Source organism: Drosophila obscura, unplaced genomic scaffold, assembly GCF_018151105.1.
Source record: "Drosophila obscura isolate BZ-5 IFL unplaced genomic scaffold, ASM1815110v1 contig_181, whole genome shotgun sequence".
NCBI classification, from domain to species: Eukaryota; Metazoa; Arthropoda; class Insecta; order Diptera; family Drosophilidae; genus Drosophila; species Drosophila obscura.
The window spans coordinates 1,413,297-1,433,790 of NW_024542769.1; the positions used below are offsets into that span (position 1 = coordinate 1,413,297).

The following is a 20,494-nucleotide window of genomic DNA, read 5'->3' on the forward strand; positions in this document are numbered from 1 at the left end:
ATTTATCTAGTTTATATATTATGTATATGTGAGAGGATAACGATATAAGAAGTTTGCAATGAATTTTTGTGTTTTCCATTTTGAATATTTAGTCTTTTTGTTATGCAATGTACTACGCCCCCCTCCCCCCCACCCCAGCCATAACCCTGAGAAATGTTATTAACCCATACCTCCCCCATACCCCACCCTACTATTGTGTTATTGTATATGTATATAGTAGAGAGCAGCCCCTAGTGTATATGTATATGTGTATGTAGTTAGCTTTTTGGATTAAGTCGGGAGAACCGCCCTCAAAGAATGGATAATGCTAACATGTTGCAATTTATACTACCTTTTATACGGTTAAGCTAACTTTAATTCAGACAAAATCCTACCCCCCTCCCGCATAGAAGAGCAGCAGCAGCCGTAGTCCTAGAATCACAATAGCGCAGAATGGATCCGCCACATCCACTCCCACGGAAATAAAACAAACTAACGAAAGCTAAAGTTACTATCAACGATGGATCGCAACCGAAACATTTAACTAGCCCCCATTACAGGACACCACAACCCCCCAACATTACAAGCAGTACGAGTACTTTTCATTCAACCAAAAAAACAAAGAGAAACGAAGCGGCAATTTCATGAATGAAAAAGGAGAAAGAAAAACACTTCATTAGATGTTCAATGTATTTATATAGTAGTAAATAATACAATATTTAAGTAACAAGTGCAACAATAAATCTTAACGCGATATATCAGAGCTGCACTGCACTGTCTATAGTTATGGGCTACATTACACACACTTTTCCCACTTAAGTTCACTTCACTTGTCAGAGGGAGAGAGAGAGGGTGACACTATTACGTTTCTAGTCTAAGCTGCTTAAATGTTTGTTTGCTCTAATTTCTTGGCTAGACCTTGGGTTTCTTGAGGGCTGGCAGGCAATCGGAGCTGGTCACCGCCTGGCGTTTGGCAGCAACACTGGGCGTGTTGGCCACCACATCCTCCAGCTGACGCTTCAGCTCCGATACCTGGGTGGTCAGTTCTGTTATGCAGCCCGTCGCCTCATGTAAGCGGCGATCCTGTGTCTTGCGGGCAGCCTCTAGATTGCGCACCTTGGCCGAGAGCAGCCTTTGCTGCTGGTATTGCCTCTGCAGCAGCAAGTTGAGGCGAGTGCGACTGGAAGTGGGCTGATTGCCGGCAGTGAGAGGAGCCAGCTGCACTATCGCCTGCTGGACAATGGCATGATCCACGGGCTGGCATTCCCGTTTGACGCCACTAAAGCTAATATCACCCAGGGGGCCGCAGACCAGGAGTCGCGTCCCCGTGGATTCGGCCAGCTGCTTCCTGTGCTCTTGCTTGAAATCCGTGGCAATCTTCTCATCAAAGTGCTCAATGGCCATGGAGGAGATATCGCGAAGCTCCTGCAGCACTTCGTGTGGACGCAATGGCTTTGAGGTGGTCAGCAGCAGCCTCAAAATCTCACCAATCTCGTCCAGGACACGGCCTGGTATAAAGCAGCACATATTGAGGTCAATAAACTTCGAATAGGTCATCGTCAGCATGGATATGCGCGTCTCAATGGATGTGAGTATGTCGGAGTGCCGCGAGAGGGGGTGGTTCCTGCAAGCAAGTACAGATGCATTCAGTAAGATCTCGATGCTGCTCCCGTGACTTACCTTCGCTCCGATTCGCGACGCGGCAGCATGGACTTGATGCGCTTGAATATCTTGGCATGTTCTAGGATAATCTTGGTGAATCCCAGGTTCAGCACTTGCTGGCCCGTATAATTAAAGTGAGTGCAAACCTGGCAGGAGAATTTGGTGGAACCATCCAGAGTTAGTCACGGGTCGGATTTGACGCACTTCTCTTTTAATTGCTTACCTCGCGCTTTTTCGCCACTTCGTCGTAGGGTAAATACTCGAATATGTCCATCAACACTGTCTGTGGTAGGTCAAGTAAGTTCATCATCTCAAATCTGTATCAATTTCCCCTAATTTTGTTCTTAAATCTCGTTGTTTGGCCCCGGAAATATTAGGGGTACTTCGAGCAACAAAATTTGGGCAAGGTATGCAAAGGTATATATCGATACTTTTGTGCGATAAATATGAAGCGATAGCATATTATTAATTAATTATTTACCTAATTATTATTGAATATATATTAAATAGGTACAATTGCTATCCATTTTCTGTCGAACTCATCGCCAAAAACGATTTGGAGGTACTCACTATTGAAGTGCCATCGCCAATATGAACTAGCTCAACAGGTCTGCACAGAACCAACGGTAAAAAAATCAAATTCACGTAAACGATGTAACGAACCATGGATCCCGCGGCCAATTGACGGAAAGGAGCTGATCAAGATTATATAACCAAACCCCACCACAGCAAAACCTAAGTAACCAAAGCTCTCAAATGACGAGATCAACGCCCAGCAAAAACGAAAACTCAGCACAAGCCAAAAGACTGGAGACCGGCACAAGGGGGCTTACGCAATGAGTACCTAAAATAATATTAAATAAATAAATATTCCTAAGAATATATTCACGAAGTGCCAACAAAATTCCTTTCCCACGGTACCGGTGCACACCGATCACCTTACCTGGGACATTGGACACTTGTTGGGAGGTGAACCCTCTGTTACCGAGCAATCCACTCACACGAGCGAGCCAGTCAGCAGTCTCCGACTTCCCTTACCGAGAATATTGGACACTGACTGGAGGGCTAATGATTAGGTAACCTTCTGTTACCGATCAGCCCGTCTGCACGCGCAGACTATAATTCAGCAATATATATTTATTTAAGAACCCTTCCAACATTCCGAAATAGAAATAAGATATCTGTAAGATATTGGTGGGAAAATCGAGGGCCGGCCGATCCATAAAAGGCACTGCCTGGCATGGAGACTGGGCAGTTCATCAGCCATAGCAGTCAGGCAAATAGAAAATACGCGTCGTAGGACAAATAAACATAACCTAATTCATAACAACCCGGTAGTATAATAATAAGGAAAAAAAGATACGCATTAAAAATCAAGGAACCAAAAGTGTTGTGATTTCGCTAACCATTTTATGTCAGTAGCTGGCAAAGTCTCTGTTTTCCCAGTGAAGTGCTCGTGAATTATGAACTATCTTGTAATTCAGGACCCTGGACAGACTGGACATATCCCAGCCTGAGATAGGTTCTTACAACGACAGGAGTTTTAGTTTTATTCAGTTTTATTTACAATGTGAAAAATGTGCAACAAAATGAGAGGAAAGTGAAAAGTATATTAGGCTTGGATCAGAAACTTTCCAGCTTCATGGTCCAGATGATGTAGTTCGGGCTTCTTTTTCGGAAAGTAAGGATTATGCTCCGGATCGGCATTCAAGCTGTAAATAGTTAAAAAAGGTAAGTAAAAAATTATCCAACATAATAAAGATAGAAAAACATACTGATATAGACTGATGGCCTCCTCGCACTTGACATTGTACCACCAATCGCAGGCAAACTCCTTCTGGTTGAAAATGGTGCCATTTGTGCACAGGAACTTTGCACCTTGGTGTCCTTCCCGCCCATCGTGACACACGTGGTAGGCCTGGCAGCCAGTTTCCACATTCGCGTACATTCCCGGTACGGCGGGTACATTGTGGCAACTAAATTGGGTGTGCGGCACTTCGTGGTAGATGGGATAATCCACGCCAGCGACTCCTGGTATCTTGTTCAGATCTTGTTTCTCCTCGTGGCGCTGATGGTGTTCCGGTTGAGGGGGATTAAATAGATATCCGAATTTCTGTAAACATATCAAATGTGGAGATTGCATAAGAAAGCTCGTGGCCCAACCGGTTTCACAGCCTCCCAGCCTCCTCCCCTCGGCATCAGACGCGTGTGAGTGCCACAATTGCATGTTATGTTACAATTTTTGGGTCAAAAGTGAACGGAGTACAGAGCACAGCACCAACATAACCCAAAAGCTTTGTCAATTGGGTGGCACACGCTCCTCTTAATTGATTCCTCAGCATAATTACACTTGAGAGCGTCCCCCGAGTCACGCGGATGATCCTCACCTGCACTTCAATGGCCACAGCGGCCCCCAGTACGATCAGCATCAGTGAGAGGGAGAGCATCTTGGTAGCAACTAATTCGCCTACGATTTTTAGCTGGAATTTGGATCTGGAGTAACAACCGCCCGTCTTGGGTTTGAAAATCAAACTGAAATGCAATTTTCCGCCAGGCAACCGTACACCACTTCAAAGTGGGGGCCAAGAGCTTTCAAGGGTACGCGAACCGCTAATACGGGCACTCGCACTCGTACTGCTAACGGTTTTCTGTTCGTGGCAACTTTCGATTCAATTCGTTTCTTCTCGTTTCGGGGGAGAAGCTGTTTGCTTAAGCTTTTTTTTCCCCCAAAATTGGCAAATTACTGTGTGCTGTGGCTGTGCTCCGCTACCATTATGTCCAAAAGTAAACGCCGAAACGATAGGTAGGAGCCACCACAGCGCCGCCACTGATGATGATATACTCGTACGAGTATTAGGTTTGACTGATGACTGGGAACAATATGCAGCTCGGGCTAACTTTATTTTGCAAGAAACAAATTGTTTACGCTTAACTAGCGAAAAACGATGAATTTCAATTTCCATTTCGTTTTTTGTTTTTGCTGCTTGGGCTTACACACTATAATACACTAAGCATAAGGTGGTATGAGGTGGCTGGGCTGGATAGGTTGGGCTGGGAATCGGTGTATGGGGCGGAGTGTGGCATTATGTATGCATTTTTATATGGCCAATGTTTTGAAATGATATGCAGTTAGATAAATGGGGAATGTTGCATTTTGTGAATGGGGAAATTCTACTAAAGTTAGGTGGGTCTTAAAATCCTAATAAATCTTTTGCGCCGTCTGATGCAAATCCAATTTGTTCAACAGATCGTCAAACTCGCTGAAGAGCTGAAACGAGAGGCAGGCATATGAAGAGGATTACATCATTTAAGCAGCGATTACAAGTCCCCAAGAGCCCAAGAGCCCAAGAGCCCTCTACTCACATGAGTTGTTCCATAGCTGTCCACGTAGGTCTTGCTCCCGCGAGCGGTCTTCTTGAAGGCGGTCAGCACTGGACTGTGACCATGCAGAAGATTTACGTTCTGATAAGACTGTGCCTTGGCCGAACCGGCTGCCAGTGATGAGTAGTGGCTCTTGCCTACGGTGGGTGCCAGGTCAAGAAAATTGGGCACTAAGAGCCATCGGAAGGGGAAGAATCATGTAGCATGAAGGAAGCAAAGAAATGACCCCCTAATTTGCACTCACTTTTTTTGGGCTGCAATTTCACCTGATTCAGCAAGGGATTGTGCAGCTGGAGCTGCCTGTAGACGGGTAGGGCGTGCTTTGGGGGCACCAGCACGTGCTGACGACCCACTGCCTGGGGGTACAGATACGTGGTTTCCACGGTGGGCACATTTCGGTACTGATAGCGACCCTCACGGGGCGTATACCTTCCATCGGAGCTGAGGGCGATGTGGAAGACGGTACGCGTGGGTTTGTTGTAGTATTGATAGACCTTCAAAGGGAACAGAACGATACCGATTTATGGATGGATAGATATCCTTTCCAGGAAGGGATCTGTGCTGTCAATTACCTGCGGACTACGCTGCTCGGGCACAATTCCGTCGGGAACCGCTATGCCCTCCTTTTGTAGGCGATTCAGAAAGAGGCGATCCGTTTCGAAGGCGGTTTCGGGAACTTTACCACCCGCATGTGGCAGAACTTGCTCGCGATAGATTTGACGTTTCTTGAAATGGGTTTTACGAAAGAATTACAAAGGGGGTGGGGTGAGGGCATTCCATGTACACACCTTATGATTGCGTTCCGCAAACTGCGAGTCTTGGGCAATGGTGGCCGGACTCAAACAGAGACAGAGGAGCGTGATCAAGGCGATCACATATGGTGATGGCATTTTCCGAATTAATTCGGTGGCAGACACAATTTGAAAAGAACTTAAGCAATTTCCCGAGCTACGATCTACGATCGAAGAGCGCAGAAAGGTCAAGTTGATCGAGACAACAGGCCACTCACGCGATGCACAGACAGAAGACAAACGTTAAGAGCTCGGTACACAAATCCAAATTGGAAGCATTTTTCGACAAGAAATTGCACAACAAAGCACAACCACAGCACAGCAAATGAATGACGAGCAGAAAGAACGATTGACAGCGAACCGATCAGGTTGCGGTTGTTGAAGCAACAACTCCAAAAAGTGCCTAGATCCGAATCCGAACTCCGATCTTCGATGAGCAGTTAGGTGAGCGATTTGCGTTGTGCGGTGGCGTTGTGGTCGCGTCGACGGTGCCAAACATAATGAATGCAAATGCACAAAACACCGATCTCCATCAGGCGGGTGCCCATAACTATGCCTGTGCCCTCTGCCAGCAGAAGCAGCAGCAGCAATGGTGGCGAGGCGTCTGCTGCCAACGTCTAGCACGATCATCATTATCATCATCCTCTCATTTCTGGGCATCACTCCAAAAGACTGTGAATGTGAACTCTCTGGGCAATCTTTGAATGATTTGCCATTGCTTTTACTTTAGTTTCGAACACAGCACACACATTTGGTAGTTGGATTAGTTTTATTTGCGGTTTTTAGCTGGAAGTGACAGCAAAATCATTTTGCCAAAATTACCTCAATTAATCTCGTTGGTGAACCTGACCTCTGTTTCTGCGAATACCTAATCCCAATGGATGATCACATCCCCCACTGCCCACCCGCAGATGGATGGACTACTTGACTTGAAAGTATTTCTGTTTTACGGTTAGTTGTTGAAACTTTAACACGACACTACAGTTTGGTTTGCTCAAAAACATCTTTGTTATACATAATTACAATGCTCCCTTGGACACGGGCGATTTTTCATTGTTCCGAAGATCGCAGTCAACCTTTTTCTTGTTTTTGAAAGTGAATGGGTTAATGGTTGCCTGTTGAACCTTTTGTTTTTAGCCTTTTTTTTTGTTGATGCTGCTGATGCTGCTGCTGCTGCTCAGCTGATTGGGCGCCCTCAAGTCAAAACACTTTTCTTAAACGTTTCATATTTTTATTGATTGTTTCTTCAGTTCAGTTATTATTGTAAATATTTGTGTAATTTTTGTTTCTGCCTGCTTTTGCACTGCCATTTTGCTCTTGAATTGGTCTCAATGGGGGGGTTTTGTTATTTTCTTTTCGGTGTTCAGAAAGGGTAATTGGCATCGGGGGCCTTGAAGGTGTTGTGAAAGTCATCGAGGACTAGGTGAATGCTGGATAGGGTCCATATATCCATTGCATTGGATCACTTTTTGGGCCTCCAACAGGGACTGACTGAAGCCGGAAACATTCCCACGCTTCTGTTTGCCATCAATTAGATATTCACCTTGCATATATTTTTCAATAAAATTTGACAATTCCTATGGGACGAGCGTGTCAGAAGTAGACCCATAATAAATGCTTTATGCGAAAGTTGGAGAAAGTACCCGAGCTCGAGCATTACGAGTCCAGTGCGATAGGGTGTACCGATAAGAACGGCTACGCGGAAGAGGGCACAAAAGAGCCTACAAGCCTATAAGAAACATGTAATTGCACAATCGGCGCAGCAAACGGTTTTACATTACGAGTAAATACAAATTACAAGACCCCGAAATGAAAACCACAGAGCAACAAAAGAAAATCAAAAGTAAACCAACTTCTGCAGTCAAAACAGTCAGACCTTGGCTCAATCAAAATGCAACAACATCATCATCATCGTCCCATCCATTGAGTAGACCAGACCAAGTGCAGAGCAGAGCAGAGCATACTCGTAGCAGGGCATAGATTAATTATTTTAAATCATCGCCAGCCTTGGACGCGGCAAACAACTCCAGGCACCCCCAACCAATAATTTGTCTCGACAAAAGGCGTTGTGGACTCCGCCAACTATTGTATTTTTTCGGCTTCCACTAATTTGCTCAAAGTCGAGCTTCCTGGAGGGGCTCGCTCGCTCGATCTCATCTCTCATCTCATCGAACCCATCACAAATGGTCCAATGCGATGTCAAGGATGCGATGCGGCCCCTCTCCGGCCGCAGACAGTGTCGTACCCCGTATTCCCACGTTGGCATGCCTTTCCATTTTGCATCTTGTCACAAAAGATGACAAGCCAATACCACGACAACAACCACGACCACGATCTCTGACAGAGTGCCTCTGTCTGTGTCTGTGTCTGTGCTGGTCTCTGAAGAGTGATGCTTCGCATTGAGAGCGACCCATCGGAGGTTACCTAATTGGCCCAAACGGCCAGTCCAGTACAGTACAGTTCAAGCGCCCGCAATGTTCGCTGTTTCTCTTTCTCCGCTTGAACTCGGCTCGGCTTGCCCTCGGACATGGTGTGTGGGATTAGGCATTCGAAGCAATTCCATTGCAATTCAATTTGTGGGCCAGCAAATACAAAAACTAATTCGTTGCGCCCCTCTACGAGCACATTGTCCAGTCCACTCAATACCAATTAACAAATGACTTTTCAACCATTAGCAATTGAAGTTGATCGAGCATGTTTTTCGGGCAGTGTATGAACGGATATTCCAAAACGATACGCGCAAGAGCCACGCGCTGAACCCGGGGGGCAGGTTTGGGATGCTCTCTGCTCAGATGCTGACAGGAAAAATTCAAGGGCGTGCGAATATTTAACGTAGAAATACTAGACTTTACATAGAAATAAAATCAAAGGTTAGTTTTGCTTTAAGTTTACATTATTTGTATTGTAATTTATGTATGTATATTTACGTTGTATATTCAATTTTCAATTTATTTTTCCATTTGAACACTCTTCAAAAAGTAAACTTTCATATCAATATTTTTGTTGTTCCGATTATGTAATATGGACAAGTCTCAATTCTAAATACTTTTTATTTTTTGGGGCAGATACATATGTACTTGGAGCTCCTTGAACATATGCATAAACAATTGACAGACAGAAGTCTACGGCTAACAAATGAATGTGCTTCGTTGCCTTCACAGGAATTTAAATGCGACATAAAATCGGATTTTTATATAAAAAAATGTTTCAACTTTTATTTTTACTCAATCGCTAGATTTCGGTTCTCGCTAACGTAATTGATTTTGTAAAGCTATAATTAAAATACAAAAAAACTGTATGCATCAACAACAAAATATTGTAGTACAGTGAATATCGAGGCAATTGAATATTATGTATGTATTGTATGTATGTACTCTGTTATGCGCCAGGCTTTGCTTTGCTTTGTATCGAAATGGGTATTCTCTGAGTAATTTAGCAGCGGATCATGCAATATTTCGTACCGATTGCCAAAGGCATCCATCTTCTCGCTAACTAACGTATTTCTTACGCTTTCTTACAAACTAAAACATGCTAAGAACTCATGTAGGCAACATGCACGTCTTTTTTGCTACAACAAAATAAAAAAATCGGGGGCAAAATAGGACAAAAATGGGGGGAGTGAAAGATGAATTAAAATTTTGGTTTCTTGCTTTCGTAATACTCATTTTTTAGAACAGTGAGAGAGAGAGTGAGAGGAAGAGGGAGTGAGGGCTAGCAAGGAGGAACTAATTGAAGAGATTGCAGGGCTATATAAGTTTTTTTTTTTTGCTTTTGTTTCATCTTTTTAGCTCTGTACTAAATCGTACGTAAAACAATTCGAAAATGTTTGCTTGCTCATCAAGTGCATTTAGTACATTTTGGTGCAGTTTTCAGTGGATTCTGCAACATTGTGGTACATTATGAGATCACTTGAAATCTGATGTGTACTAAATGCATGCTAAATGGCATTTCCTTGCCTCGAGACCTATCAACTACCTTAGATTACTTGGTGTGGGTGGTCTGGACTCTCTACTCTATATAATTGCAAGTGTTCTAAACGTGCTATAACGGCATAGTTGGTGCTGTGTATGTGTTGTAGTAGGCACTTATTCAGTGTATTGTAGATACGCTTCCACAGGTCCCGAAATAATCAACAGACACTAAGCAACAGACGAAAAATGTACAAAATGTGGGCGCTGGTTTTACATCTAACAATAGTTAGATGATTTCTAGGAAGCGGAGCCACAGCCGCTGCTTCGGCTCTTCCTATACCCGATTGGTATAGTACGGGGCATGGCATCCTGATCCTCCTCAAATCCTTTACCTCCTCTGGCGGGTGGGGGGCGGCGCTTATTGCGGTGCCACTTGGGTGTAGACTTCAATAATATCTCGGATGGCGGCCAGGGAGCCAAAGAAAAGGGCGGCAATACCGCAAATGATGATGACAATGTTCTTCCACAGAATCCAGTTGTATTTACCGAATCCAGTGTCCCAATGGATGACCATCTCAATAAGCACCTTGAACAAAGGAATAAACGGAGTTCGATCAAGAGAACTTTCAACTAAATTCGGTGAAAAACTTACGGGGAATATCAGTCCCAGAATGGAGAAGCAGAAAGCTCCGATGAGGCCCATGAAGGGTGCGATTGTTGGCACGGAAATGGCCAGGACCACGGCAGCCGTCACCAGGACAGTGCGCAGCACATAGTTGACCAGCATCGGCCGCTTGGTGCACTTCTCCTTGATGCCATCCCAGACGATCTCCAGGCACACATAGAACTGCAGTCCGAATGTGCAGTAAACGGCCAAGGCAATCAGAACCTTCACCGCCTGGGCGGGCCACTCGTGGACGGGCAGATTCAAGGTGATGCTCTGCTGCGTGTCCTCACCGTAGCGTAGATAGCCAAGGAAACCCAACAGCATGTAGATGAGTGTCACGCCGGACATGCCCTGGCTGAGCACTCCGCAGAGGCCGAGGAAATTCTGGGGCGTCTTCATGTTGTTCTCCAGCGGCATCACCACTCCGATGGCCTCCATCGCAAAGATGGTGATGGAGAAGAAGGACGGCAAGGTGCCCAGCACCAAATAATTGCGCGACTCCAGCGGTGGCAGATCCTGCGTCAGATAGTAGAAGGTAATGCCCAGTCCCAGGCCCATGAACACATTGGCTACCATCGAGACGGGGGCCAAGTACTTGAGATTCGGCACCCAAGCAATCAGGATCAATGGCACCAACAGGGCGCAGATGAGCAGACGCGAGGAAACCGCCGATCCCGTCCAGTGCTCGATCAACTGCTCAAAGTTCTTGGCCACAATCACGGTGTACACCGAACAGGTGCCGAAGTACGTGAGGAATAGACCGAACAATATCGAGAACTTGGCCACGGGAGCAAAGCCCCGGCACCACTTGGGGCCCTTCTGGAATGCAGACTCGGCAATTTCGGCAAATGTCATCTTGGTGCGACGTGTCTTGTAGTACAGCTTGTGGCCGCATTTAACCTGAAAGATGTACCATTCGATTTATGATTTATGCTGAACGAATGAAGAAACAACCGTCGGGTTGCCTGCCAGCACTTACCAGCACATAACTGCAGTGCGTGCACACAAAGGCGGTGAAGATGGTGGCAAAGATACCCATGATAATTCCAGAGTACATGAAGGCTATGGGCATACCCAGGATGCCAGTGCCTAGGGAGGCCTTAAGCAAATGCGTGAGCGTTTCATTATCGCTAGTGGGATGCTCATTGTCGCGATGTGCAAACGGATCGAACTCAGTGTTGCCCAGGGCCTGCTCGTTGTCCGATTTCCGTGGCTGTATATGGTATCTGTAATTAAAAGAGAACAGCAGCGTTTAGCTTTTTGCACTTTCAAATTTGTTTCGTGGGGAACCTCATCTCCACATTCGTAAGTTCTTGATCGTCCATTCTCATGCTGCTGCTGCTATTCGTGGATCGTGGATCGTTTGGCTGTTGTCTTCCCCGACTGAAGCTCGCCTCGAAAGTGTCGCGTTTTCTTATATGTATGCTGACAGTGAAATTCTCTTGCAACGGAATTGCTGCGTCTGCAATTACAACTGCCGCCTCTCGCCTCGTATGTCACGGGGGGGCTCATAATACTACACTTGTAATTTAATGTCGGGGGACCGAAGAAGGGGAACGGGTACAAAAAATGCTGCTGCTGTTGTTGTCGGCCCGAATTTGGTGAGGCAACTTCTGATTGGCGTTGTTTGGGCCAATTGATCGCATGAATCTATGGGATCTCATTCCATTCCACGCCTGACTCGCTTTGCCGTTTCGATTGCATCAGCCATAAAGAAAACTGCCAACGAAAGCGTCAAGCGTCAAGCAGCAACCGCATAGGTCGATCGACTCACTCTCTGAGCTGCTGTACTCCTCTTAGTCCTCTCAAAGAAATGGTGTGGGTGGGTTTTCTTCCACACAGAATAAAGAGGAGATAAGCCATCCACCCACAAACCACCCCCCACCTAAATGGCATTCTTAAGCCGCTAGGTGGCGCCACATTGGCAATGTACAAATACATGTCATATTTATTTTGCTGTAGAATTCGAATGCAGGCGCCGTCAGATGTCGCCACTGAGACATGTAAGTAGGACGTCAAATTCATTTTTATACCCGTACTCAAAAAAGAGTTAAGTTAAAAAAGTTAATTTGTGGTAAAAGTGGATGTGTGTAACGCAGAGAAGGAAACGTTTCCGACCCCATAAAGTATATATATTCTTGATCAGCATCAATAGCCGAGTCGATATAGCCATGTCTGTCTGTCCGTCCGTCCGTCCGTCTTGTTGAGCGCCTGGATCTCAGAGACTATACGAGTTAGGGTAACCAAATTTGGTTTCCAGACTCATGTGATATCCCACTGCTACAAGTGTATTTCAAAATTTCGCCCCGCCCCCTTCCGCCCATACAAAAGACGAAAATCTTTAGCAGGCACATTTTTAAAGATACGATAAAACTAAAAACGCACTATCGTAGAGAATGACAATTTCTACCAGACTGCCGAATCTGAATCAGATCGGATCATAATTATAGCCAGAATGAAGAAATTAATTTTCAGTCGCTTCCCCTGCCCCCTCCAGCAAACGACAACGCAACTTATTTTCCTTCTCGCTCGCACACTCTACCGCGTTCAGTGCGCGAGCAACCCCTAGCGGAGGAGATGTAGAATATGAATGGAACATGTACAATCTACATGTTAGATGTAGAATTGACATTGTATATGTATATGTAGATATCAGATGTAGCAAAAAAATGTAAAATGTAAAATTTTTTTTTTCTAAAATTCTAAAAAATCAGAAGCTCAATAACGTATATACTGACTGAGTACGGGTATAAGTAGAGTCGTGTCCCCAGAAACGACTCACACGTTCCTTCTCGTTAGCATCAACATTTGAGTGTTTCTTGGCCTTTGCTATTTTCCAAACTGGGCGTGGCCTGCCTTTTTATTAATCTAATGAATCTGCTTGATTGTTCAGAATGATCTTTCACTAAATATCCTAAGGATAGTAGCCAGAAATAGACTCGGAACTGTGGAGATTTGTCGCTAGTAATGCCACATTTTTTTGAATGGTTAATTCTTGGCATTCATTGCCCAGGAACACATGAACAGACACGTTAATATGTGTCTATGTATGGAGCATAGAATCTTCAGACATAATTCAACTAGAAATTAGATTACAATTGAAAGAAATCCAAGTTCATGGCCCTGTGAGCAGACACGGACTGTTCAGAGCGATTCAATAGTTAATGCTAATATTAAATTTATAAACAATTTCCATGACAGCTGCGTATATTTCTATAGTAATCATATTTTTAAGTGCCGGATGTAAGTAATTTGAATGACGGCACATTTTTTGCCATCAGTTGCTAACTTAAACTGATATACATACGAGTAAGTATGTTGATATTCGTGACTGACCATGTCTGAAACGTCTGTATATTTGTGACTGACATTACTTTCGTATATTATTAATATATGATTATACCTATCAGTTGAAGTGCTAACGTCTCTGGGGTTATCAGCTATAGTTCATTGATTCAATCTATATACTATATAATTTGAATACGAATCTATATACAGCAGCGTCATCCAAACAACAAACAAGCAAATGCCAAACAAACACCATAGAATAATCGTATAAGTGTTTTTTTTCTTTTAGAATCTCTCAATTCCCCTGAACAAAGTTCATCGTGAAGGGCATCTTCCTGGACTCGTGAAGGGTATCTAAACGATCTAAACGAGCAAAACTAAAGTTTATGTATATCTCTCAGTTTATTTACATGACAATCTCATTTGCATCTGGTAGGCAGATCAGCAAACAGAAGCGACCCAATAAACGTTTGCCAGCTGCAGATAATGCCAGTGTACCTGCAATGTATGGTATACCTATATTTTGAGAGACCCCTTGAACTTCCCTATCACTCGTATGCATTCATGTAAGGTGATTTATTTCTCTATGTGCGTACTACCGTTGCAATTTCCATTATATTGACTTTAGTACTCGTTAGGGGCTACGGTCGAGGCTCTTACGTGAGTTGTTGCTTATTAAAAAGGCAAGAGACTATTTGATTATACAGTTAGTTAGGGTCTAACCTCGTTATCAAATGTGTAACTAACACTAAGTCCATGATGTAAGCCCCCGCTTTAAAGCGGGCAGATAGTAATTGAAATCAATCTCTGATGCACGCTTGCGTGGCTTCTAAAATTCCAGCAGCTTCAAAAGTAAGTCGGTGCAAAGTCGGAGCCAGGGCATGTCAGCAGCTTTTAGTCAATTGCCTATGGCGGCATTATGAACCAATTAGCACGACTATCCCTTAATTGGCGAACACATGCCACATGAGCAATCGCTTAATACATTGCTTATTTTTAGCAAACGACAAAACTCACTTGATTCCTCCCTCGCCCGGCAGGAACTGCTCCATTTCCTGGGGCGCATGCTTGGCGCCGCTATCCTGTAGAGCAGCACAAAGAAATAATTCAAGCGATTGAATGAATGTAGACAATTAATGAATGGAAAAAGATAGAAATTACTTACCACAATGTTCACCATTTTGGGTGTTGTGCTGTCTGTCTGCTCTTCAAGTGGCTTTTCCTCAGTGTACAACAGAGACTGCAAGAAATCAAAGGGAGAACGATTTGAGAACACAATTTGTTGATTGATTTAATAATGAATTTTAATTGAGACAAGATACTGCCGCCGAGCCTTAAACTAATAGAATTCCGAGCCAGACATTCTCACTTGATTCGATTTGATTGACTGCGATTCGTGTCGTTAAATTATTTACAATTCCATTCCCATTCGCATTCCCGCCCTCCCGATTAATTGTTTTGTGCTGCTCAATTTCAATTCGATGCAGTTTGAATCAATTTATGCAAATAAATTTGTACGAGTATAAAAATGGAAGAGCCTTTCTTTTATTTTTCTTCTCTAGATTTCTGTTTCTTCTCTTGTTTCAACCTGCTGCTCTAATGAGTCTTTATTTTTAGATCTAGCAATATGTTTGCTTTCCTCAATGACACATTTCGGTTAATTCTTTCAGGTTGTTGTGGGCCTCCTAGGATAGAATAGATCTATTATTCATCCGTCAAATCCCGGTCACATGTGCAAGTTTTCACACACACGCACACACACTCACATTTCATATGCAAAGATATTTTTTTGTGGGTGGGAGTGGCGTGTCGTATGGCCTGTACTTTGCCCTCGCCCCAAAAATCGACTTCTGTTCTAAGTGGTCTGGCCTTGTCATCAAATTGCTGCCAAGAATTCCAGAATAGAACAGAACAGAAGAGGAGCCCCGCTCAAGGGTTAAATTGCGACGCTGAAGTCGGTGTCGAGTCGGATCAGATAAATGATATATTTATGTGCATATATTTGCGGCTTGCTCCCGTGTTAGGTGTTGGCTTTGCTTTCCCTTCTCTTCAGACGCTTCGTAAACAGTTTTTAGCCATTTTTTGTCGTCACGTTCCACGTTTCATGCCGCATATTTGGTATATTTCGCAACAAGGTTGAATGAACTGGCCTGACCTCTCACCCAGGGGTCGCCCGCACAGCGAGAAGTCTGTCTGGGAAGCTGCATTCCCTGAACCAGCCATTTACATTGTCTTGCAATAAAATCTGACATTGAAATCGATTCACATTTTATATATGTACATATATGTACATATGTATGTAGGTATTATTTATTATCTAACATCGTCATCAAATCACGCACATGGCACTCGTACAACTCGATAAGATATGAGAACCAGCTCCTACCCAATATTTTGGCTACTCAATGAATGAATTAAAATTTGAGTATTTCTCCCAGAAGAGAGGAACATCATATTTTGGCAACACACACACACAGTTTGGTCGAAAAGAACCTTCACCTAGTGAGCGGCACGGCACCCACAGAAAAGTTGGCACACATTTTGTTTAGTTTTGTGCTCTTTTATTTTTTGGGTGTGTGATTTACTTTTGAGACATGTATTTATTTTTAGTGATAGTCTGTCTGCCCTTATCGCATAGTTTTTCAACCAGTCTGAACTGGTTTTTTCGCTACATGCTGATTGATCGAAAGATACAAGTATTATCATTCCTTTCGGTTGCGTGAGCGAGAGCAGGGAGAGAGCATGACAGCGCCAAAAGCCAATCGATTCAAAGCACAAACAAACAGCAAGAAAAGACCAGACCACTGATCCTACATTCGAGGGCAATGACTATATCGAAAATTACAAAAAAAATATATATGTATGTATACCGATTGCATCATTTAAATTGAAATTTCGCTGCGTGGGTGCGTGTCTATTTACTAATCCAACTATTTTTAGGATTTTTTTCACTGAATTGATTGATAAAACATTGTAAATGGAAGGAATAAAGAAAGAGGTACATATGTTTCGTTTATAAAGATTCATAACTTGATATAGTATGTCGTATTGATGTAGTATTGTTGTATTGTTTTACTGTGTCTGTTGATTTCCTTTTTTTATATTTTTTGTTGTTATAGAAAATAGACTTCATTTTACCCTGATAAAATAAATACAATGTATTGTTTCTCTTTTCTGCTAAAGCTCTCATTAGCATCATTAAGACTTCTACATTTCGTCTACTGTCTCCCTCTCTTTGTAGATCTATTCTAGAACTGCCTGAAGATCACTCAGCCAATTATCACCTGTCTCGTTAAGACGTGATAGATCACTAAAATTCGAATGAAAACCTTGAAATTGACATTTTAGCAATGTGTAATATGTACATACATATGTATGTACATATGCATGTCGAGAAAACAAAGGTATTATTATAAATAGGGTTTAAGATTCCGTCCGAGTGGTTGGGTATTATTGTGCAAGAACGAAGGCAACGAATTTTTGTACCGTGAGAATATTTGAGAAAAGGCCGCCAGACAGAAAAACAAGGCGCAGTCGCATGCCAAATACTCGTATGTACATCTGGCCAAAAATAATAGGCATAAATATAGTTTGCTCTCTCTCGCTGTAGAGATGACCATTTAATAAAACCACCCGGTCGAGCCCCTCACAGACGGAAAGCAACCACGTGTTAAGTGGTTTTCCCACTGAAATTATTTGCCTGAAAGCTGCACCCCAAAACTTGTTGGCCCTACAAGATACCAGATATCGTTGTGTTTGACTCATATAAACTTTTGCTCTGTAATCGGTTGAATGGGGGAATTTGTCCGCCCTTTCAGTCTGACGCGAATTCTGCGTCAGCACTAATACGATATGTACTATTCTTAGAAAATACTCCTCAACATGTGTTTATATCAAGTTCAACATCAGTCAGCGGCATAGAGAAAAGCACAGCTAATATTTCATCAGCCAATACAGGGGGGAAAACCCCCTTTTTCATTATTTTAGGATTACAGACGGAATGCATTTGGCAAACAAACGTAAGGTATTGCAGGAGTCTTTTATGTTATCTGCTGATCAACAAACAAAAGTATTGTATTTCCTATCTTTCTTCTTTATTTCTGGAGATTTTTACAGGGAAACACGACACGCTTGACGTTTCAGCACTGCGATGTGATAATAACCTTGAAGTTCCGTTTGTGGTTCTTTATGTAGTAATTTTCCAGATAGTGAACTTGTAGTTGGTTCTTGGAAGGTGACAAGGTTGAGGCATAGAACACATTGCTTAAAAGCAATTTATGTTATCAAAGGTATACATTTTAGCCTTTATCAGAGGATGGATGTCCCAAAGTTTAATGATGCCATTTTGGAGATCGAAAAATATTTAAGAAGCTTATTTCTATTGTGTGGCAGCTCAAAGATCACATATGTACACCTTGTCAGCTTTGACGTCATTGGAGAAAATGTATCAAACAAAAACTGCTGTTCAAATATTCTACTACTGGAAGTACAAATTATTATTACCAATACAGACACGTGGAAAGGCCTCTGGCAAGTCCCCGTAGATAGTGCCATAAGTAGTAAGTAGTGTTATCTGAAAAGGCCGCAAAACTAAATGCAGTATGTTGAAGTGTGGCGTGTGGTCCTTGCATAACTTCTGGTTCTGATAACAGTCCACAAATACATTATATACATACATATTTACATTTGTATATGAAAAGGTCACTTTATCGTTTTCGATAATGCTCATTTACAATCGTACATATTGCTTTCGCATATTATTGGGCAGTTTCATTCCGTTTGATGGGAAATAACTGTATCAACTGTACTTTTTTAACCGTATGGTCAATGGTTCAATCGATTTCCGGTAGTTTTTCAACCTTCTTTAAGGTGTGTGGTACGGAAATTGGTTATGCCTAAAACAAATCAATTTCCGACAGTTCTGGGTGGGTTCTTCTGTCGTAGCCACGACATTTACCGTTGAGAAGGCGGTCAAGTGTAGTGCCTGTATGTGTGTGTGTAACAAATTGCGCAAATTGCAAACACTAGCGAAAGGAAGAGACAGACAGACAACAAGAACAGAGGTAAAAAACAAAGGGTGATAGGCACCGAGGGCTAAATGCCCTTACATCAAGCTTTGCCATGCTTCGAATGGAAGTTCTTTTAAGCAAATGGAATATTGAGGGAATAAATTTCACTAGAAAAGGATCTTGTATCTCCATCTCGCTTTTGTCTGCATAAATATGTCAAACTGTCAAGACATTGCTCCCACGCAAGCAACAGTTGCAGTCTCGGCCTACGCACTCTCTTCTCCCACACACTTCCTCTCTCTCGCTCTTTGGTTGGACTCCAGTCTCTGATGTCACAGTTATACTGCGTCTTTAGCTTTGAGGCTTGTAAATTTCTGTTTTGTTAATTACACGCAACAACAACAGCACAGAAACACTAAAATCAATAACAGACTAAAAAAAATCGCACATTACGGGTGAGATAAGGACCACACGCACACACACTCACACCTCTGTTAGAGGAGGCTTTGCACTCTAACCTTTTTATTTTTGTTTTTGTTTTACAGCTATTTTCGAGGTTGATTATGCATTTCGTTTGTCCTTGGATGAGTCAGCAGCCCTAATGGCAGGGAGTGTGGGTGGACGTGGGTGTGCATTGACGCAGTTAGGTAGATCTGGCCCTGGTCTTTACCATCATAGTCACCAGTCAGCCTGTCTCTCCGTTCCACACACATCGCGTGAACTTTCCCTTGGATTAAATGCTCAATTACTATTAAATTACGTATTCCTATGTAGAAGAAACGTGGAACATCAGCAAGTCAAATGGGGAAAAACCTATTCCCAGCCATTGAACTATAGTACACTCAAGCAGGCACAACAACAACAGCACCACACACAACTTGGAGTAATTAGAAAGCGCGCGCAATTACGATAATGATTATATTCCATTCATGATTTTTAAGGAAATAGTTTCCAAAAACTTAAGAGAATTGACAGGGGATGCAGATGAAAAATTCAAAAAATAAACGTAAAGCAAATAACGGGACAGGTGCAACGTTGGCAAATTGACGTCGCTGTCGACGTCTACGCCAAGACTGCACGCGTGTCCCACAAAAATGATTCTTTCAGTTTTCTGCTCTCCGTTTTGGTTCTTTCCGAGGGTTTTTAATTATAATTGACATTGGGCCACTGCTGAAGCCCTTTATCTATAATTATATTTTGTTGGTTGTAAAGCATTTTTTTTGTGTGACATTACAGCGGTTTTTTCTTTTCTGAATTCTTTCGAATACGAATACATAACATTTTCTATTGCACCCTGCTATTTTGAGACCAGACCAAACCCAATTTTCTGCCATGTGCTTCTTCCCAACTTATGTATAGACTTTCTGGTTTCATGAACACGCAGCCTTCTTTCTTGCTTACTTTGCGCTTCCTTTTTCTCCGTGTGTACTGTACAGAGATATTAACACTTTTATTTGGTTGACCGGCTTGCACGAAAATATGTTTGTTTCAATAAATATAAAATATTTTCCAGAATTCGCGACTCAATTAATGCCAACAGTTCAAAAGTAGCACTGCCAGCCACGCCACTCTAAACGGGAAAATAACGCGCGAAACGCCGAAGAGCAACTCAAAAGAGCTCAATAGTGAGTTGCTTTTATATAGCCATCATAGTGATACCAATTTAGCTCTTTTACTGCGGGAATTCAAAACCTATTGTAACAGCGAAAATGTTGTGGAACTTTTCCATTTTGTGATTGAAAAATGTCCCAACAGCTTCTAGAATAACATAGCATATATATTAGTATTTAAACATTGACTGGTAGT

The 20,494-nt window shown here is 42.8% G+C and overlaps 4 protein-coding genes and 1 long non-coding RNA gene across 6 annotated transcripts; 1 reads left to right on the top strand and 4 right to left on the bottom strand.

Annotated features, from left to right (window-relative positions):
• Positions 1 to 655: 655 nt before the first annotated feature.
• On the bottom strand, positions 656 to 2,033 carry LOC111067880 (F-box only protein 28). The gene is made up of 3 exons (XM_022357214.2): positions 1,865 to 2,033; positions 1,660 to 1,787; positions 656 to 1,603 (listed from the first exon to the last, which is right to left on the bottom strand). The coding sequence occupies exons 1-3, from the start codon at positions 1,949 to 1,951 to the stop codon at positions 892 to 894; spliced, it is 927 nt and encodes a 308-aa protein (XP_022212906.2). The 5' UTR covers positions 1,952 to 2,033; the 3' UTR covers positions 656 to 891.
• Positions 2,034 to 3,253: 1,220 nt separating this feature from the next.
• LOC111067900 lies at positions 3,254 to 4,239 on the bottom strand. Its single transcript, XM_022357241.2, has 3 exons — positions 4,029 to 4,239; positions 3,417 to 3,754; positions 3,254 to 3,353 (listed from the first exon to the last, which is right to left on the bottom strand). Exons 1-3 carry the CDS (start codon positions 4,086 to 4,088, stop codon positions 3,254 to 3,256), a joined length of 498 nt encoding a protein of 165 aa, XP_022212933.1. The 5' UTR covers positions 4,089 to 4,239.
• Positions 4,240 to 4,536: 297 nt separating this feature from the next.
• Positions 4,537 to 6,317, bottom strand: LOC111067803. The gene is made up of 5 exons (XM_022357112.2): positions 5,811 to 6,317; positions 5,595 to 5,747; positions 5,267 to 5,516; positions 5,005 to 5,192; positions 4,537 to 4,909 (listed from the first exon to the last, which is right to left on the bottom strand). The coding sequence occupies exons 1-5, from the start codon at positions 5,910 to 5,912 to the stop codon at positions 4,841 to 4,843; spliced, it is 762 nt and encodes a 253-aa protein (XP_022212804.2). The 5' UTR covers positions 5,913 to 6,317; the 3' UTR covers positions 4,537 to 4,840.
• A 3,526-nt stretch (positions 6,318 to 9,843) lies between these two features.
• Positions 9,844 to 20,287, bottom strand: LOC111067769 (proton-coupled amino acid transporter-like protein pathetic). Of its 2 annotated transcripts, XM_022357070.2 has the most exons (6): positions 20,090 to 20,287; positions 14,845 to 14,919; positions 14,697 to 14,761; positions 11,371 to 11,617; positions 10,377 to 11,291; positions 9,844 to 10,310 (listed from the first exon to the last, which is right to left on the bottom strand). In XM_022357070.2, the coding sequence occupies exons 2-6, from the start codon at positions 14,857 to 14,859 to the stop codon at positions 10,143 to 10,145; spliced, it is 1,410 nt and encodes a 469-aa protein (XP_022212762.1). In that variant the 5' UTR covers positions 14,860 to 14,919; positions 20,090 to 20,287; the 3' UTR covers positions 9,844 to 10,142. The 2 variants fall into 2 exon arrangements, with proteins under 2 accessions (XP_022212762.1, XP_022212763.1); XM_022357071.2 differs by lacking the exons at positions 14,697 to 14,761; positions 14,845 to 14,919; positions 20,090 to 20,287 and adding an exon at positions 11,682 to 11,752.
• Positions 17,883 to 19,722, top strand: LOC111067770. Its single transcript, XR_002607140.2, has 3 exons — positions 17,883 to 17,968; positions 18,072 to 18,238; positions 19,234 to 19,722. It is a non-coding gene; the product is annotated as an uncharacterized LOC111067770 (long non-coding RNA).
• Positions 20,288 to 20,494: the final 207 nt, after the last annotated feature.